Source organism: Sarcophilus harrisii, chromosome 2, assembly GCF_902635505.1.
Source record: "Sarcophilus harrisii chromosome 2, mSarHar1.11, whole genome shotgun sequence".
NCBI classification, from domain to species: Eukaryota; Metazoa; Chordata; class Mammalia; order Dasyuromorphia; family Dasyuridae; genus Sarcophilus; species Sarcophilus harrisii.
The window spans coordinates 632,987,446-633,007,015 of NC_045427.1; the positions used below are offsets into that span (position 1 = coordinate 632,987,446).

A 19,570-nucleotide genomic window follows, 5' to 3' on the forward strand; every position below is an offset into this window, starting at 1 on the left:
CTAGAAATCGAATTTTGAATCTCAGCTGGGAAACTGTGGGCAGGTCCCTTCCCCAACTTGGGCTTCATTTTCCTTATCTATAAAATGGATACAGTAATATATGTTTTATGGAGAGACTATTTGGAAATGGAAATTAAAATGCCCCAGAAATGTCAGTTATTCTTAATGAAGGGAAAGAAGTGAGCTGGAGGTGATAGGAAGAGGGAGATGTTAGGGATGGGGGAGATCATGGACTGAATGTATGTGAGTGAGCCCCCTGTCTTGCTTTTAATCTCTACAGGCAATTCCTTCTTTTCCCCCCTACCTGCTGCCTTCCTGAGTCCATACCCAATTCCAGCCCTGCCATGGCTCCCTCCCTTCCTCATCCCCCCTTCACTGTTCCCTTTGGCAAGCCTCTGGATGTGAGCACTGGGCCTCAGACGGGCGCCTGTGAAATTCTGCTCCAAGGATGACCTTGGCCGTGGGGGCCCTCTCTTAAACGTTACACAGCTCTGGAACCCCTTTCTTTCCCCTTTCCAAGGATACAATTGTTGCTCTCCCAGATCCTTAAAGAGAACCAGATTTTCTGTTCCTTTAATTTGCGCTAGAGACTTTCACAGCCAAGAATCTCTCAGTGGCTCCACAAGACTTAGGTGTACATGACCTGGTACCAGGAGAAGGGTAAAACTTTAGCTCAAGAAGAAAGTAATCACTTACCGGTTTGCCGTCTAAGCCGATGGGACCCTGAAACAGAGAAAGACAGAAAAGGGTCAGCGTGTCCATTATGGGTTGTATGTGCCCTTAAACATCATGATAGCATCTCTCCCAGGGAACCTTGCCTCTCCTACTCAGCCCTTGAGAAGAGGGCCATAAGGAAGAGGTACCTCCTGGGAATTGTTCTTTGGATGGACTCCCTCAGTCCCCAGACTCCACTATTCAAAAATGGCGCAGGAGTGAGGAAGAATTGATTCTAATTCCCACATGTGGAACTTCCAAATGAATGCAGTTAAATCACTCGACTTCCATATACCTCAGTTTCCTTGTTTTGTAAATGAATCTATTGAATTAACTGTCCTGTGTGGTCCCTTCCAGTATAAATTTATGAGCCTTTGAAAAATTCCCAACATCCTTCCCTCCCATATGGAAGCTCAATATGTCAGCCGGTCTTTCTGTTGTGGTAATTCCCATGGCTAGTGGGATTTGAGGCTCCTCTTCATGTTGACAAGACTTGTTGCTGTATTTTTTATTGTCCCTGTTGCCACTTGGCTCTTCCCCATTTTCTACCTGCCAAAGCTATAAATGGGCCAGAATGGGAGAACCAATGGCCCACAAAGCTTCAGCTAAAAGGCCTTAGAAGGCAATGTGTGAGGAAGCTGAGAACTTGAACAACTAATAAACTTTGGATCATAGAGACTGAATTGGAAGAGACCTTAGAGGCCAGTTAGCCCAAATCTCCATTTTACCGCTGGGGAAACTGAGGCATGCAAAGGTCATATAGCTTGTCCAGGGTCATATAGCTAGCCAGTGACAGAGCGAGGATTCAAATCTAGGCCTGCTAGACTCTAAAATCTCTGATCTAGCCAGGCTACTTCTGGTACCTTCCCCATTCCTTGACTCCTGCAGCTGGCTAGAGCACTGGGCCTGGAGTCAGGAAGTACTGAGTTCAAATCATACCTCAGACACTTGACAGCTGTGTGACTCTGGTTAAGTCACCTAACTTCTGTCAGTTTCCTTATCTGTAAAATGGGAGTAATAGAAGCACCTACCTCTCAGAGCTGTGGTGAGGATCAAATGGGATAAAATAAGTGTAAAGGGCTTTGTAAACTCTAAAATGCTATGGAAATATTAGCGATTATTATCTCTTCTCTGTGTCTAAGCCAGGTCAGGGGCCCCTTCCCTCCAGGGTAAATCTTTCTGAATCCCCTATTATGGTGAAATGGACAGTGGATCAAATGCTGGGGCTGGAATCAGGAAGAGGCACTTCCCTGAGTTCAAATCTTACCCTTCCTAGCTGTGACCCTGAACAAGTCACTTAACCCTGTATGCCTCGGTCTCCTCATCTTTAAAATGAGTTGGAGATGGAAATGGCAGCCCACACCACTATCTTTGCCAAGAAAACCCCAAATGGGGTCATGAAGAGTCTGACACGACTGAAACAACTGAAAAATGATGAAAATTACAGTGTCAGGCTGCAGGTGGTTAGAGATGTCTGGGTTTCATCGCCCTTTCTCTTTCTCTGTCTCTTTCTGTCTCTCTCTCTTTCTCTCTGTCTCTCTCTCTTTCCCTCTGTCTCTCTCTCTTTCCCTCCCTCCCCCCAGGAGTGGTCCGAGCTTGGAGCCGGCCACATTTTTGGAAGGCTAAGGAGTAGGGCGTTCCGTGAAAGAGCCACTGTTGCTTCCAGTGGGAATGTCAGCACAACTGCTAACTCAGAGCAATGAGGTCTGGCTGACATGGATGGACAGGGACATTACATAAATCCTCCCCCCTCACCGGAAATCCAGGAAAGCCTCTTGTGCCGGGCTGACCCTGAAAAGGAGAAAAAGAAAGAATAATCACAAAAGTGAGCAAGCCTGGGAGAGGAGAACTCCTCCCACACAGGGGCCCCAAGTCCCCTCTTCTTCTTACAGCAATAACTTGGGGTTCTAGAGTTGGGATCGACCTTGCTGATCATCCAGTGGAATCCTGTCATTGTACAGTTGTGGAAACTGGGACCCAGAAAAGGAAAGTGACATGCCCAAAGTTGTACACCAGGAAGTGATGGAACCAAGATTTGAACCCATCACTGACTTTCCCTCCCCTACATGTTGTTATTTTCTGCACTATACAGTCTCTTTGAATGACAGAAAGAGAAGACAAAAGCTAGTGAGCCTGGAGGGGGAACACACAGAGAAAGGCTGGATGAATTATCTGAAATTCATTCAGTCAACAAACAGTGCCCTGACTGTGTGCAGGGCACTGAGGTTCCTGCAAAGTGCAAATGAGACATAGTCCTAACCAAAGACATGTAAATATGTTTCATTAGGGGTTGTAACCAGGGATTTTTTGAAAATGCAAACATTTATTAAAGACTCTTTTATAAATGTTATTATTTTTGGTTTTACATAAGGTTATTAAGGTTTCACATAAATGAAAACTTAACTAAACTTAATTTTAAATTAGCAACTAAATGTTATTTTAAAAATACAATTTAAACACGAGGTAGAAAATACTGTATTTGTTTGGGAACATTTTGATGTGTCAGGGCATACCCAGAATGCCCTGCACATGGGCCTATGTGGAGTTGGCAAATGTGTCTATTTTAAATTGGGGAGAGGGAAGGAGATAGTGATGGGTTCAAGGGGATTTCCTAGCACTCAAGATGGCCTTATAAAAGACAAAATAGTAGGAAGGGAAAAGAACTCGACTGGGAATTGGGAGAACTGGCCAGCTCTGTGATTGACGACTGACAGATCACTTCCTCTCCCTCAGTTTCTTTCTCTGTAAAATGAGAGGGTTTCTAAAATATTTTGCAACTCTGTTGATCTGGTATGTCCCAGTCTACATAGGGGGAATGTGTATGGGCAAAGAAAGACTGAGAAGAAGGTAAAGAGCTCAGTGAGATGTCCCAGGGGCACAGGACAGTTAACTTGACTTTATGCTATGAGTGGAAGGGAAAAGATATAGTAAAATGTACAACTCAATATTTGAGACATTGCCTACCTAAATAAAAGGCAAAAGTCACTTGGCACCTGGGCCTGTTTCCTCATCTGTAAGATAATGTCCCACCTTCACAAAAAAAAGGCACTTTTTGGATTCAAGGAGCAAACACAGAAGCACACAAAATCCTGCCCCTTTGAAAACTTGGAGTCATCACCATATCTCAAGGAAGCATTGGTAGTACTTCAATGGAAGAAAAAATGGTTTTTATTAATTATTAATGGTTTCTGGGAAAACTATATATGTAGCTACACACACACACACACACACACACACACACACACACACATAGCTGAGGCAATTGGGGTTAAATGACTTGCCCAGGGTCACATAGCCAGGAAGTGTTAAGTGTCTGAGGCCAAATTTGAATTCAGATTCTCTTGACTTCAGGGCTGGTGCTCTATTTGCTACACCAACTAACTGTCCCCAAAATATATTTATGTTTATAAGACTGTTCACCTGCTGAAAATCTCATGCACACATGTTGGGAACTGGGACAGCTGAGTACCTTGGGAATTATAGTTCTTTTCCCTCCTCATCTCCCCCCTTAGCCAGGGAGAAGGGGAAGGAAACGTTGAATGGGATTTGGGGATTGGGGACCAGATCTTGAGCCTTCTTCTCCTAAAGCTAGAGAAGGTGGATGGTGGGATTTCCTAAGATGCCCGGCTGTCCCAGTTTATATTTGCTCATGAGATTTTCTGCAAGTAGGTATTATATTTTTAATATCATCATGATTTCCAAAGATATTTCTTTCTTTCTCCCTTCCCATGGAGCCATAACTTATAACAAAGGATTAAAAAAGAAATATGGAAAAAACCAATTTAAACATACCCATTGAGTCTGCCTGTACCCATAATTTTACACTCTTTCCTTCATTTCTTCAATGAAGGGAGGGAGGTAAATTGTCTCATTTCTTCTTTGGACCAAACTTGTTGATTCTAATTAGTGTGCAGTTTCTTTGTTTTTGTTTTGTTTTGTTCTTCTCGTGGACTTGATTGTATTGGGCATATCGACTTCTTGGTTCTGCTTAGGATCATGGATCTATAGGAGAAGAGCCCTGGGAGAGCACCGAGTCCAATCTTCTCACCATACAAAGGAGGTAAGTGAGGGCCAATAAGATCAAGTAATTAGCCAAAGGTCACGCAGCTGGGTCGATGGTGGAATCTGAAGCGAGGTGCTGACTCCAGAATCAGGAACTTTTCCAGGCTGCCTTCCTCCATCTGCTACATTTTGTATGTCTTCCCCCTCTTCTCTGAGTCCTTTGTGTCATTACTTCTTAGGGTATAGTAACATTCGGTTATGTTCACATACAAGATTTGTTTAGGCTCCAGCTACTTTATTGCCATTCCTTGTGAAGACATCAAACATTGCTACAAATTTTCTAGCTTAAGTGGGGCCCTCTTTGTATCCTTGAGATCCATGACTCATCCATCAGAGGGATCATCCGCTGATGATGGTGATCATGGAGTTCCCCAATGGGAACCATGGTACTATGGCTTCAACACACAAACAACTGAGTCTGTCTTTGGCGTCAGACGTTCATGTTACTGCTTTCAGCGTGTGGTTGGGAATAGAGAGAAGTCTCTGAAACCAAAGGAAGAGCAATTCCAGGGAGATTTAAACAAGTTTCCTCTTTTTTTGCCAATGTCATTTCCGAGCAATGAATCTGGGTTGATCTTGGGCAGGTGGGGATCACCACGGATGCTGATTGCGTGGCTACTTGTCCATCTTACCGTGCCAAGCAAGTAAGGAAGCAAGCTCAACAAAATAGGAGTCCACAGCAAAGTCACCGGACTTCTCTTCTCTAAGGTCTTTTTAAATGACCGACTAGCTTGGTCATTCACCATGAAGCTTGCAGGTTGTTGGGGTCTTAGAAGTGCTTCCCCTTCTAAGCCCCTTCAGTGGGACCAGACTTCTTCCCCTGGTTTTTTCAGAGACTCTTTATAAACACTGACTCAGTGTGGTGGAGGCCCATCCCTGGTTTCTCCAATATCCCATCCATCCTGGGGCTGTCCATCTGTTATCCTTCACTCTCGCTGCCCAACAGCCCCACCTCCTTCTTCAGGCCTTAATGAAGCTTTTTATGTTCTTTCTCATGTGCAAGTCATCAGTGGGAAGAAACTGTTTACCAGTCCGCGGTAATTCCAAACTTCTCAGACATATGGCACTCTGGAAGAAGAGCCGTGTTCACAAAATGGGTTGTTGCAAGAAGTTTGGGGTCATTGAAAGTGCTTTGTGGTTTCCCAAATGGGGTCCAGCCTAATCTCAAGCACCCATAATTCACTAGAGCTGAAAAAGACCTCAGATAATCCAGTCCAGAAAGGTTGAGACTTGCCCCAGATGGCATAGGGAGCAAATGGAGCAAATGTAGAAGCCAAAGTTAGGGCCCGGGTTTCTTGAATCCAAGAATCTTTCCGTGATACTTCATTGTCTCTAATTTCTCCTCCTATTTGATTCTGGTAATTGTAAGGTATATGTCCCTGATCTAGATACTGATGCCCTAACTCTAATCTAAGTATTCATGCCCATCTAGCTGGCGTTATCATTGAGATTTCTTGGGAAAATGGCTTGCAGTTCCTTCAAGCAGAACCCAAGTAGGGGACGAGACCTGAATCCTTTCAGATTAAGCACAACACCGGTGTGTCTCCCCTCTAATTCTAACCTTCATCTGACTTTAACATCCTTTCCTGCTCCACGATCCTAGGGATTCCTCCATAGGGAATTATTTGGCTAAAAGACATCTTTCTATAAGTCAGTGTATATCACCTATCCTGCCAACCTACTCCACCCAGTGTCTGGTGTCTGCGAGTTGGAACAGGGGTCAGAGAGGTACTGTGGGACCTACTTGTGGCAGACTTCCCAAAGGATAGGAAGGGAGGGGAATCCATTCATAAATCAAAAGGCCCTCCCTCCGCCATTCAGGCTTCTCCTGGGGACAAGTGGTGCTAAGTATAGTTTTTGAGGAGAAAACCCGGAAACAGTTCAGTTTGGCCTTGGAAACTTTTATGTAAACTTTTAGCTGCTCTCCGTTCTGTCTGGCCATAGATTAATCTCAACACTGAAAAAGGCTTGACAAAAGGTCAGGAGCAGGAGGAAAGCTCCTCGAGTCCCTTTTCTGGACGCTGTTTACACTATACAGATATTCATCCCGTTTGTAAAAAGATGGCGGCTGCTCTGTCAGCAGGGAACAACTCTCAAGACTGAAGAGTCTAGCCAGATTAAAAAGCTTAAGGAGGCCCTTGTTGTTGGGATTCCCTGTGCTCCAGGGGAAATGAGAAAATCATTTGGCAGAAGAGCCGGCTATCCTCTGGGACCTTCCCATTTGCCTGTGTGTCTCCCTTCTTTCCTCTGCTCAGGTCTGGGACCATTTATCTGAGAGGAAGCTTGGAACTCTAATCAAGGCAACTATCCCAAGGAATGTGTTAAGAGACCAGTCCGGCCTTGGTCCCTCTTTTGAGAAATGAGAAATGTCTTGTCTCAGGTCATAGGGTCAACAAAGTTTTATTAAATGCTTAGCAAGTGCCAGGCTAAGCTCTGAGGTTGCAAAGAAAGACCTTCAAAGCTCATATTCTAATGGGAAAGACAACATGTATATGATTATGTTTCTATAAATACATACATATATACCATACACACGCATAAAAGAAATGTACAGTATAAAGGGTAAATTGGAAGCAATCCCAGTGGGAAGACAAGAACATTAAGGGGAATCAGGAAAGATAAGAAGCAAAACAGGGTCAGGGTTTGGTCTCTGGTCCTTTACCCCTGGAGCTATAGCACCATTCTGGTTATCTAGCCTGAACTCTTTATCCACAGAGGACACCCCTGATGAAGTTCTGAAGAATTCACTGGAATCTCTGTCCTCCCTTAGGCCTGAGTGATAGAGAAGCCAATGGATTTCCAAGCACTTGGAAGAGGACCACTGAATGGGTGTACCTGGGACAAGCTACAGAGTTGACAATCCATGTCCAAACAGGGTCCTCATCCTAAAATGTCCTCACCTACATTGGCCAAAGAGAGCAAGCTGAGACTGATAGCTCTGGAGAGGAAGAACTTATCAAATTACTTATCTTAGCGGAAAGGACACTGGACTTAGAGCCAAGAAACCCTTGATTTGAATCCTAGCTCTCCCATGCTCTACCTGTGTGATCTTGTGAGCTAGCTCCCTTTTGTAAGCTTTATCTGTCAAATGAAAGAAGTTGGACTAGGTGACCAAAGCCCCTTATGGCTTTAAATTCATGACCCATGATCCTTTGCTTATTCTTGACCTCTAGATGGAAGGTTTCCTGCTCATGGATCCAGCTCTGAGGTTGATTGACTTATGACTATTAATCATATTCCTGTGGGCAGAATTCTGATACACTCTGTTTTGACTGAGCTTGACTTCTGATTTATTTTACTTCATTAGATTGTAAGCTTTGCACTAGAGGGGATGGTTTCATTTGCTGTATTTGTTGTCTAGCACAGAGCAGACATATAATAGGAGTTTAATAAATGCTTTTGTTTGCTTTTCTGTCGCTGGTGTCTTCTTTCCCTAGAAAGGTTCTTCCCTTGAACCACAATCATTGGTCTTCAAACAGTCCCATCCCCATTAGGTGACTGTGGTCCTATGCTCAGAATCACAGAATCTGAGAGAACCAGTGGCCAGCCAGTCTATCTCATGCTGATTCTTTCCCACTCTGACTCCTATCTATCTATCCAGCAGGAGAATGGGAATGTGTTCCTTTTTGCTAAAAGAGAAATCTGAGCGGGTGAAGAAGAAGGTGGCCAGGATGATGAGAGAATGGAAACATGCTATTCAAAGGTTGATTGAAACAAATGGAGATTGTTTAGCCTGGAGAAAAGATTTAGCTGGAATATAACAGCTGCTTTCAAGGATCCAAAGCACTGTCATGTGGAAGAAAAATTGGTCTTGTTCTTAGCCTCAGAGGGTAGAACTGGGAGGAATGGGTAGAAGCTTTAGGAAGCCAGTTCTCAGCTATAAAAGGAAATAGTTCCTAACAACTGATAAGGCTCTGAGATGGGGTGAGCTGTGTAAGAAGGCAGTTTCCCATCAGTGGAGCTTTTCAAGTGAAGATCTGATGGCCACTCGTCAGGACCATTTCAGAGGAGAGACCTGCTCGGGGACTAAAGACTTTTCGAGCTTCCTCCTAGATCTGACATTTTATAACTCCATCCTCAACATCCAAAGGTTTAATAATGGATCCAGGTGGATCCCAGGGGAGGACATATGTGGCAACCACAGCTTCTGGTTGGGTAGGTCACAGGATTTCAAGGTGGCCTGTCACACAGCCAATATCAAGTCCACTCTTATCATAATAGAGAGAGGATTCTCTATTACAAGAAAGGATTCAAATCCGTGTCCGTTGCTTGAAATCCTCTCTTGCCATCACACCATCCTTCCCTGCAGGAGGTGCGCCCCCCCTGACGCTCCCTCTTTGTTGTCTCAGGAGTGTCTGAGGAGTAGATGGGCTCCTTTTGACAGGAGAGCTTTTTGCCAACCCCGGAGACTTCCTGAGGTGCTACTGACAGGCTCAGCTGGAGGTTCCAGCAACAGTCCCTTCAGTGGTTTAGTATAAATCCATTAACCTCCCCTTCCTGCTGCCGCTAGAATGTAAGCCATTGTCTTCTCAAGGACCTGAGTCTGTTTTCCCTTTGGGTCCAACCATTCATCAGTCTCTCCAGAGTCTGGGACAGGTGGCCCCAGGAACTCTTAAAGCTGTTTCTTATTAGCAGCACTTAATTCAGGGCTTCCCATGGCTAAGTGGAAAACCACCTGTTTTCACTTCCAGACCCAGGCTACAGGGTCCTGCCCCACTTGACCTTGACCTTCTAACGGCAAACAAAGGCGCCCTTTGTCCTACACACAGACACACAGACACAGACACAGACACACACACACACACACCCCACCCTAGTCACTCTAGGCCAAGAGTGCTACCCTCTAAGGTCCACATTCTGAAGATGAGAAGGGGCCTTTTTGCTCTCCTGTTGGAGGTGACTTAATGGAAGTGACAATGAGATGCAGCCATAGAAGAGAGGAAAGAATTCTGGATTGGGGATCGGGGACCTAAGTTCATTTCCGCTTGGATGCTTTTAACTTTATCTTTGTTCAAACCTCTGCCTCTCTCCTGACCTCAGTTTCTTTCTCTGCAAAATGATCATGAGACAGATTTAGTCCAGAGGCAGGAGACCATCGTGCTAGGCTGGACATAAGACTTACAATGCACAAATGGTGCTTAGGGAGCAGGAGGAAAAAAGATTCTTAAAAGGAAGAGCCTTTGGTGGCCAAGTAACCTATGCACGAGCTAATTTTCATTGTGGCCAGGTAAAAATCATCAGTGTGGTATAGAGAAAAGAATATTGTATTTGGATTTAGCAAGTCTTAGTTTAGAATCCCAGCTTTGCTGTTAATAGTAATAATAATAATATTACTCTTTACATAGTTCTATGAGGTTTTCAAATATACATTGTCTCCTTTGATCTTTAAAACAACTATCCCCATTTTGCAGATGAAGAAACTGAGGCTGATAGTGACTTGTCGGGTAGAGATGCACAGATGCACAGAGAGATGCTCTGATAATAGATTAAGAGCTACTGAGTAGGAGCAGCCACAGGGAAGACTCTATTCTGATGGACAACAATGAGTGCCAGCAAGTGCCAACAAGTAGTCACCAGCATTGATTTTCAGCATTGTATGAAGGAGGAGATAGTATGATACAGTGGAAAGAACAATGAACAATGAATTGTGAACCAGGAGGCCTGGATTCTGTCCTGGTCCTGTCGCTCACATGCTGTGTGAGTTTGGGCAAGTCTGTTCCTTTCCTGGAGCCCCATATTCTTTCTCTGTATGTAAGATAAAAAGGTTGACCTACACATCTTCTTGGTCTGATGGTCTAAGAATTCTCTTTTAATGGCTCTCAACCAGGTGTATGCTGGTAAATGTTTAATAATCAGCTCTCTCCCTCCCCCAAAATAACAATTTTACTTAGACATGGCACACTTAAAAGTTTAACTTGCATTAACATTTTCTCCATCACTTTCTTAAATCGAGACAGTCCAAAACCCAACAAATGAAACCTCAATTTGTTGTTCTTGCCAGTTTCCAATATATAAATGGTCACGCTCAAAATTAACAGTCAGCTCTCAGGATCTGGCTTAAGCTGCTTACAGCATATCCCTGCTCCCGGTTTGGATATTCCAAATTAATGAAATATTCATGTTCCTAGAAACAGCAGCATTCTATATTCCACATTCCACAGGCCCTTCCAAATCTTTGGAAAACCCATGACCACAGCTTGGCTTGTGAACCCCAATCTGTAATTGATTCATTCATTCATTTATTCATTCATTCAGCCAATAAAGACTTATAAAGGGCCTCCTGTGTGCCAGGCACTGTGCTAAGCATTGGGGATTCAAAAAAAAAAGCAAAAGACAGCCCCTACCCTCAAGGAGTTTACAATTTTATCAGGGACGACAACATGCACACAAATATATACAAAACAAGCATATGCAGGATAAATAGGCAATGATTAAGAGAGAAAGCACTGGGAATTGGGCAGGGCTGGGAAATTCTGCTGCTTTAATCCCATGACTGAGCCCAGCAGGAAGTTCCTTCCCTTGCTTCTGTTCCTAAGGAAACTATATTTCGAGGCTCAGGGTGGAAACTTCTTGATTTATCCCGGAGCAGAGCCCATCCTAAACCAGACTCAGCATAGAGGACAAACGCAAACCTTAGAGAAGAGAGCACTTAGATTTAGGCCCGAAAGTCTGGGCTGTGGCCCCTGAAAGCTTGGATACCTTGCGGTGAGTCAGAACCAGAGGCGGGCCCATGATGAGGTTGGACGTGGGTCTGCCATAAGCAGGACTGCACTTTCTCTCCCTCTTTGCCACAAAAAGCAGACTCACAGAGCGGTTCCGTGACCGAAAAGCCCGGTCTGGCAAAGCCTCCCAAACCCTTGCACGAGGCTATAATTTGGTTATATTTAGGCAGGCCCCGTTTTTTGGAAAACAACATCAATCTGGCCCCATCTACTAAGCCACATGACATGTTGTGGCTGCCCTGCCCAGGGGAAACTCAGCAACTGGGCTCTCCTTTCTGCACCCCAAGTCTTATTCAAGAGCTCAGCCACAGTCCTCACCACATTCCAAAAGAAATGAGGAAGCGACTTACCGGGGGACCGCGAGGACCGATAATAGACATTCCGGCATCTCCCGGTGCTCCCTGCATGGAGAGAAAAAGGAACGAAGAGAGACAGAGGGAAAGATGGAAGGAGACAGAGACAGAGACAGAGATGTCAGAGACATCCAAGGAGAAAAACAGAGACATAGATACAGAGACAGAAAGTAAAGAGACAGAAAGAAAGGTTCACAGAGAGACAAAGAGGAGAGAAGATTGAAAGAATGATGGAAAAAGAAAGAAGAGAAAAGGGATAAAAGGAAATGGGGGAGGATTGGTAGAGAAAGGGACAAGAACAGATAGGAGAAAAGGAAGAGAACTGGAAAGTGAGGAAAGAGGAGAAGGAAAGTGAGGAAATGGAAAAACAGAGAGAAGTGCCAGAAAGGAAAGTTGGAGAAATAGGAGGAGAAAAGTGGAAGAAAGAGCATATGGTAAGAAAGGAAGAGAGAAAGAGCAGGAGGAGAAACAATGGGTAAGTGAGGCATGAGAGATAAAAAGATCCCTAACCAAGATTAAACCCAGGGAAAGGGGCAGGAACCATGAGCCTGGAGCCAGAGCAGAGAAAGGAGATGGGTCCCAGTGATTCGATAAGAGAAAGGAATAATGGGTAGGTGCTTGCCTTAGTGATTTTGCCACTTTGTTCTGACTCATGGATCTAGAGCTGGGAAGTCATCTAGGTAAGGGCTTTCTAAACTTTTTCCACTCGCAACTCCTTTTTATATGATCCCAGGTATAAAATAGGTAGACAAAGCATTTACTGATAACAAATGATCATTTTGCAACCCTCACATTCGATTACATGGTCCCATTGTGACCCAGAGTTTAAGAACCTTTGATCTAGTTCAATACTCTCATTTTACAGATGAAGAAACTGAGGTTCACAGATGTTGAGGGGGTTGCCTGGGATCATACAGGTAATAAATATCAGAGAAGGGATTTGAGTTGAAAGTCAGGGCTCTTTCTGCTGGACTGGGATATCTCCTGACATGATGCTTTCTCAGGACCCCACAAAGTGTCGTCTCACTGAGGATCCCTCACTTCTCCTAGGAAGAAAAGCCAACTTGTTTCTATCTCCAGACATGCAAACTCTATGACACATCTTCTCATCTCTTGAGAACTTCAGGGTTAGAAGGAGGCCCTCGTAAGTTGTGGGTGAAGCTTCAAGGAGATCTCTTAGTGTCCAGTGCCTTTAGGGCTTAGTTTGAAGAGATTTTCCACTAAAGCCCACCCCAAGGTTTCATGGGTAGGTAAGTGACCTTGGATCCTGCTAAAGTTGTAAGGTTTCAAGAATGGATGTGGAGAATGGCCTAGTCTGCTGCTGAAAGACCAACCTTGTTCTCTTCAAAGAGACTCACTGATTAAGAAATATTAATTAAGTGCCTAGTGTTTACCAGGACCTATTAGTAGGACCAATACCCGATGGCCAACCGCCATGTCCTAAGAAGAATGATGTGGACAGGGAGATGAATACCCATGCTAACACTGATCCCTGAACATGGAAAGGAGAGATGAGAAGTGACCGAGAAATGCCCCCATTTCTCAGAACTAAGAGGGGAGACCCCCTTTTTGGTACTTTGGGGTCAAGAAAACTAATCCCCAAAAAGGAGATAATGAAATAGCAGATGGGTGGCATCAAAATACGCTTCTAAGGATACCTTCAGAACCAAACAATGGAGAACATCAGGGATCGCATCTAAGCAGATCTAGTTTGAGGAGTGTTGCCAGCACTTCCCAGAAAGTCCACTCCACCCAAAGGATCATAAAGCTGGGGCTGGAAGAGACTTTATAGGCCATTTAATTCAATATCCTTAAGCTACAGTGACTGGTGCCTTAAGTCCCACAGGTCAGATCTGAGGCAGATTTTGAGATCAGGTTATATGACCTTAGACCCACTGCTTTTTCCAATATATATTCTTTTTTTAATTGAGCTCAGATTTAATACAAGGATGCCCAGAGGCACGGGAGAAAGGCAGTCCTGGTAACTAAGCCCAGAACAGGGCTGGCAGCTCCCTGGAAGGACAGGTGGAGGGATCTGGGGACCACTGCTCCTGTCTTGCTCCTGTAACCATCTGGGGGAAGGTATTTATTTTGGACTTTGGGTGCCTAGATACTAGCACATTGGCTGGCATCCAGTAAGCACTTAATAAATGCTTGCTTGATCGAGGGCAAAATCATCACTGACGACAATCTGATCCCAAGGAAGCCTGGATTTTCTTTTCTTATTTCTTCATTATGCAAGTATATGCATTTGGGGGAGGGGGAGGAGAGTAGAAACAGTCTCTTGATAGTCTATTAACCAGCCATCTATAAAATGAGGGGGCTACACCAGATGACCCCCGAAGGACCCTGAGGGACTGGTCCTTTAAACAGTCTCCTAAATGACAACACCCATTTCCATGCAACAAACCTCTTAAAGATCATTCTAGCTGAGGATTCTAAAGCCCAGAGGATGGCTGATTGAATCAACCCATTTCACAGAATTGTCACGGAATGCCGAGGGGCATTGTAGCTTGAGTTGATGACTTTCCCCCATACTCTTGAAAAAACTAGGTATAATAAATAAGGAAAAATGGGTTTTATTGCTTCCCTAATCCCAGTTACTCACAAGCCAGTTCAGATTTGGTTTAGTCCTGGAGTGAAAGTGGGGTGAGAGGGATCCTTACCTTTCTTTCCCTGGATTTGGGGAGTCTGGGTCACTCATTATTATATCACAGGATTTAGAGTTGGAAGAGTCCCTAGAGATCATGGGGCCATGGGGACTTTAGGAGTCAGACAGCCCAACCCCTTCATTTTTACAAATAAGGAAACTGAGGTACAGACAGACTAGGTGTCCATTCTTGCAAGAATAAAAAGGATCCAAAGCCAAGGCTCTCTCTGCCACGCCACAATGCCTGGGGCTTCCTCCACAGTTTTAATTATAAAGTGAGTTGGGAGCCCAATCTAGGAGAGTGGGTGCTGAGGTCCAAGGTGAACTAGAATGATTCCAAACCCATTTCCTAGGGCTGAGCTGGGATGCAGCCAGTAATAAGATGGGGCTGGAGGAAGGGAAGCACCAGGGCAGATGGGATTTAGCAAAGACCATGGAATACAGATGTTAGAAGACATCTTGGCTGTTGTTTTCTGACCCACAGGAAATGGTGACCCACAAAATATCCAAATTCTGCCCTCCATGAGGGAGCCTGGAGAGAGACAAGGCCAGAGCTGGAAGCAGAACACACAGGATGTGGGGAAAGGACTCAGGGCTTTAAGGAGTTTATCTCCCAAAGTCATCTTTCTACAGGACTTGAATGTGCTCCTTTTAGTTTTTCGACATCCAAATCACTCCTTTTCCCCGATGGAAGCATATCTCTTAGAGACTGAATTCAAGGCTCCAGATTTCTTAGTGAGTGAGAGCAGTCACCCCAGTGGGAACGAAGGCCTGGGTGTACAAAGCAGGGGAGGCCTGAAGCCCAGACCTCCTTGCTCTGGGAATGGCCCCCGCCTTGTCCGATGGGGAGGGTTTGGCAGGTGGGACCCTTGCCCGCATGCCCACATGGCCAGCTGCGGTATATGGCAGTGGAGAGAAAGGGGGGGCTGGGGAAAGGAGGAGGAAGCTCACGATAACATGAGAGCCAGGAGGAGCTGCCCACGTATCCTGCCCCAGTCTGGAGAACAATATTAGTGCTGGGATGAGTGAAATCCAAACAAGCAGGCTGGGAGAGGGAAAAGGGGGGCACGGTTTGGCCTGGCGGCTGGGGTCAGAGGGCACAGGGAGAGCAGATGGGATGGTCTGGCTCACACACTTAACAAAGTTGGGAGGCAATAAATTGTGTAGTGGAAGAACGGGGGTTTGGAGTCACTGAATCACAGGATCCCACCCTGTACAAAACCAAGAATCCCCTGTATGCCCCCCCAAGAATATTCAATCTTTGCTGAAGGCCATTCGTCAGTACTACTGACTCACCCCCCAAAACAGCTCCCTTTGCTTTGGGAGTGCTCGGATTCAGGAAATCTAAAATCAAATCTACTGTTTTGTGGCTCACAGGACCCAGGAGACCAACAATTAAACCCCCTCTCTGCTCTATTCTTCTTCTATAATCCCCCGCACATTGGTGTCTTGTCTGGGCCTCAGTTAACTCCCTTTAAAATGAGGCAGCTGGACCCGGCGGCCTCCGAGGTCCCATGCATGACTTTTCTCCTTAGTCTTTGCTGGATCCTCGGGGCAGTGGGAGAAAGGGCAGAAGGACAATCAGGAAAGAATGGACTCACCTTCTCTCCTGGCTGGCCCTTGAGTCCCTGAGGTCAGTTACACCAGCCACATGGAAAACGGGGTGAAGGGGATGAAGGGAGGACACACACGGGGGAGGAAGGAGAGAAAAGAGAGAAAATCAAGGAATCAATATCGATGGCCCACTGACCCCCAGGGCCTGCCCATCCCCAGCCACGACAAAGAAACAGGGCAGCTGCTGGAGCGGGTGGGACTCCGCGTTCAAACAAGCACACGTGTGTACGTGTAGGAGAAAGCCGTCCTCCCTGCCCGCCTGCCGCCGACTTAAGGTTGGGAAATCTGGGTCCAACTACAACTTGGATGCTCCCTTGGGTCCTGCGTGACCCTGGATAAGTAACTGCAGCTCTCAGGCTCAGGTTTCTCATCTGTAATATGGGGACAATAATGATTATGTGACCTACCTCCAGGGGCAGTTGTAAGGAAGGAAATGAGGGCCATAGTGTTACTAAAACTATTATCAGTCAGAGGTAGCCTAGCAGAGTGGTTAGAGCTGGCTTTTTACCAGGGAGATCTGAATTCAAATCTTGCTTCTGAGATATACGGATGGTGTGACATGGCATCTCTCTGCCATAAGACAAGAAGCTGCTGACCTGCCTTAGAAGAGGTAGTTCCTGAGCTGAGAATGAAATCGCCAGGTTAATGTGGGTCTCAGCTCCACCCCTAACTTAGGACTAACTCTGTTACAGGAAGAGAAATGAGTAGGCTGAGATAGACCCAAAGGATACTTTGGCACTCAGGGAGAAATTCATTATGTGTGTGTGTGTGTGTGTGTGTGTGAGAGAGAGAGAGAGAGAGAGAGAGAATGTGTGTGTTTGTGTGTGTGTAGAGATCATATTTAGATCAGAAAACTTGGCCAGAAACGAAGTTTCCTGCCTGGGGTGAGCAGCTCTGGTGGGAGGACGGTTCTGTCATGGTCAAGGGTGCCAAGTAGGGCACACGGGCATCCCGCAAGGTCAATGCTTTGGCAGCCAGACAAGCTGGGGTCCCGGAGAAGAGGGCTGGAGGGTGGCAGGGGATGGGGTGGTGGATGACCAATCAATGAATACCTGGACAGATGGAGGTTTGGGACCAAGCAGGGAGGGCAGGGATGGGCGGGCTGATCAAAGACCCCTCAGTTGACAAAGCAACTAAAGAACAACCTTAATTCACTCTCCTCCTTGCCAGGAAAGGGTTAATTTCATTATACAATACTCCCCATGGTAATTATAGGAAAGCAGAGAGAGTGAGGAGCTCTGAGTGCCTTCCCTGGCTCTGTCCCTCCCTGGCTTGGCCTTTCCAGGCCCTGGCCCCCCTGGCTCCGGCCCTTGGTTCTCTCAGCTCTGCCTCAAGGGGCCGGGTCACCACTGGGGGGTTACCAGCATTCCCATCACTAGAAGGGCCAATGCCGCCAGCATCCCAGGCAGGCAGGCAGGCATCTGTACGTCAGGAAGCAGGACCAAGGCCGAGAGCCCCTTTAGGAGACACGGGAGGAGGTGGAGAACCTCCTGTCTGCTGTAACACTTGGTCCCCACAGTGGGAGGCACAGTGGGTGGAAGGATTGGGCTCTCCCTAACTCATCCAGCCTAAGGAGCGCTCCCATTTTACATTGGAGAGCACTGAGGCTCAGAGAGGTCAGGCTGATGAGTTGGGTTGAAGTTGGGAATTTGCTCCTTGGTCTTCCCAACTTCAAGTCAGCCCCCCCTTATAACCCGCTGAGCTTTGTCTCAGGGGATCAAGATTCACATCCCAGGTGTCAGTTTCCTTCTCTGCAAAAGGAGCACTCCCTAGATGGCCTCTGTGACCCTAGGACCTCCCACAGGGGCAGCAGCTAGCAGTATTTTCAGTGCAGAAGGAGAAGAAGGGACCCAGTTCCTTCCCCAGCATTGAAGGGTCAGAGGGGAAATGCTTTCTCTGCTTTCCTTGGCAAAGGGAACCCCAGCGGGAGAGAGAGCGGGGAGAGGAAGTAGGATGGTTTGGCTGGTGCTTTCATTGGAGAAATAAGGAAGTGGGATTGTTTGTGCAGGGCCTGCATTGGGTACATCTGCTGGCTGGTGGGATGGCTTTGGGCCCTCCTGGAAATAAATGGAAGGGGAGGAGGACAACATCTGCCCCTTTTTCCAGGCAGCTTCTCTGGCCTAGGTGGGCCAGCTGTGCTGCTGAGTGACCCCTAGAGCGCTAATAATCATAATGATGGCAGATCTATTCCCAGAGTGCCTCAGGGCTCATGGAACACTTGCCCCTGAGCAAAGGAAGAAAATCCTGGAAGAGAGACACTGGTTGGTTGAACAAGTTTCTTTCCCAGGAGCTTCCTATATCAATGAAATGATACGCCTGAAATTTTTTCAACCTTATTTAAAACTAAATTAAAGTATATTACATATAGTGGTGCCTAAAGCTTTTTAAATTAAAAACATATTTTTCCTTTATAAGGAAATAATATAATACCCAATATTTGGTACTCTGACCTCCACCTGAAGATTATTGCCCCCATCCCTGCCAGGCTGGTAGAATTATCCCCGTAGCTGTATCTGGTCAGAAAACCATGAGTGATGCGGCTGATTTGTCTGGGTCTCCTCTGGGGAGGGTATGTGGGGGACAAGGGGCTGGGTATGGAGGAATAGTCAGGGAGCATCATAAGCCACAGGCCAGAGTTGGAAGCGGGCAGTGGGGTGGGCTCATCGATGGAGAAGGAATGGGGAGAGCTGGCAGGACAACAGGAAAGCACCCGTGATATCCAGCCAGCTCCCACTTTCTGCAACTGTCCCTGGCAGGGGTTGAGGGGCTAGTCTGCACCCCTTGGTCCTAATCTAGGGTGACACTTAGATAGGAGAGCACCATTTCCCCTAAGGACTGGTCGTCCTCCCCATGGAGAAGAGCCTGGCAGCAAGAAACAGCTGAGCTTTTGGAAACTCTCAGGACAGATGGGAGAGGCGGCTGGGATGTGGCAGAGTGAGCCCTTGGCTTGTCATCGAGACGTGTGACTAGTACCCTGGCTCTGCCCCCTAAAGACTTGGAAACGAGCCACTTGGCATCACAAAAGCTCAGTTTCTTCATCTGTCAAATGGGGGTGATAATGCTTACGCTCCTGGAATCCAAACCATGAAGGTCTGATGAGTTACTAATGAATGCATTATACTTTGTAAACCTAAATGCGCTCATATAAATGAAAGCTCTATTATTATTTTCCATTTGAAATTTTCGTCCCCAAATATTACAGGTCTCAGCCTTTTTACAGGCGCTCTGAGGCTTGAGGGATGCTCTGGGGTCAGATGTGACTGGCTGCCTGGAGTCCATCTTGCTTTGCAGAATAGCTGGGTTCCTCTACACTGGCTGTCAAGACAGTTTCTATAAGTTCAAGTTTATATTTCTCTTCCAGAGGCATCGACCTGGGGCAAAGGGATGGGGCCGGTGGGCATTTGTATTTATTTTGGCTTCTGCTCTTCTGGCCCAGGGCTGATAACAACCCAGCA

The 19,570-nt window shown here is 46.1% G+C and overlaps 1 protein-coding gene across 10 annotated transcripts in view; it reads right to left on the reverse strand.

Annotated features, from left to right (window-relative positions):
• Positions 1-19,570, reverse strand: part of COL13A1 (collagen type XIII alpha 1 chain) — a 196,517-nt gene that overhangs the window by 91,146 nt on the left and 85,801 nt on the right. For 8 of the 10 annotated variants that reach the window (XM_031956839.1, XM_031956841.1, XM_031956845.1 and 5 more), the window contains 4 exons: positions 16,103-16,129; positions 11,849-11,899; positions 2,470-2,505; positions 697-723 (listed from right to left, as the gene is read on the reverse strand). In XM_031956839.1, the coding sequence (XP_031812699.1) occupies positions 697-723; positions 2,470-2,505; positions 11,849-11,899; positions 16,103-16,129 (141 nt within the window). The remainder of the gene's footprint in view (positions 1-696; positions 724-2,469; positions 2,506-11,848; positions 11,900-16,102; positions 16,130-19,570) is intronic. The other 2 variants (XM_031956844.1, XM_031956840.1) reach the window with 1 other exon arrangement.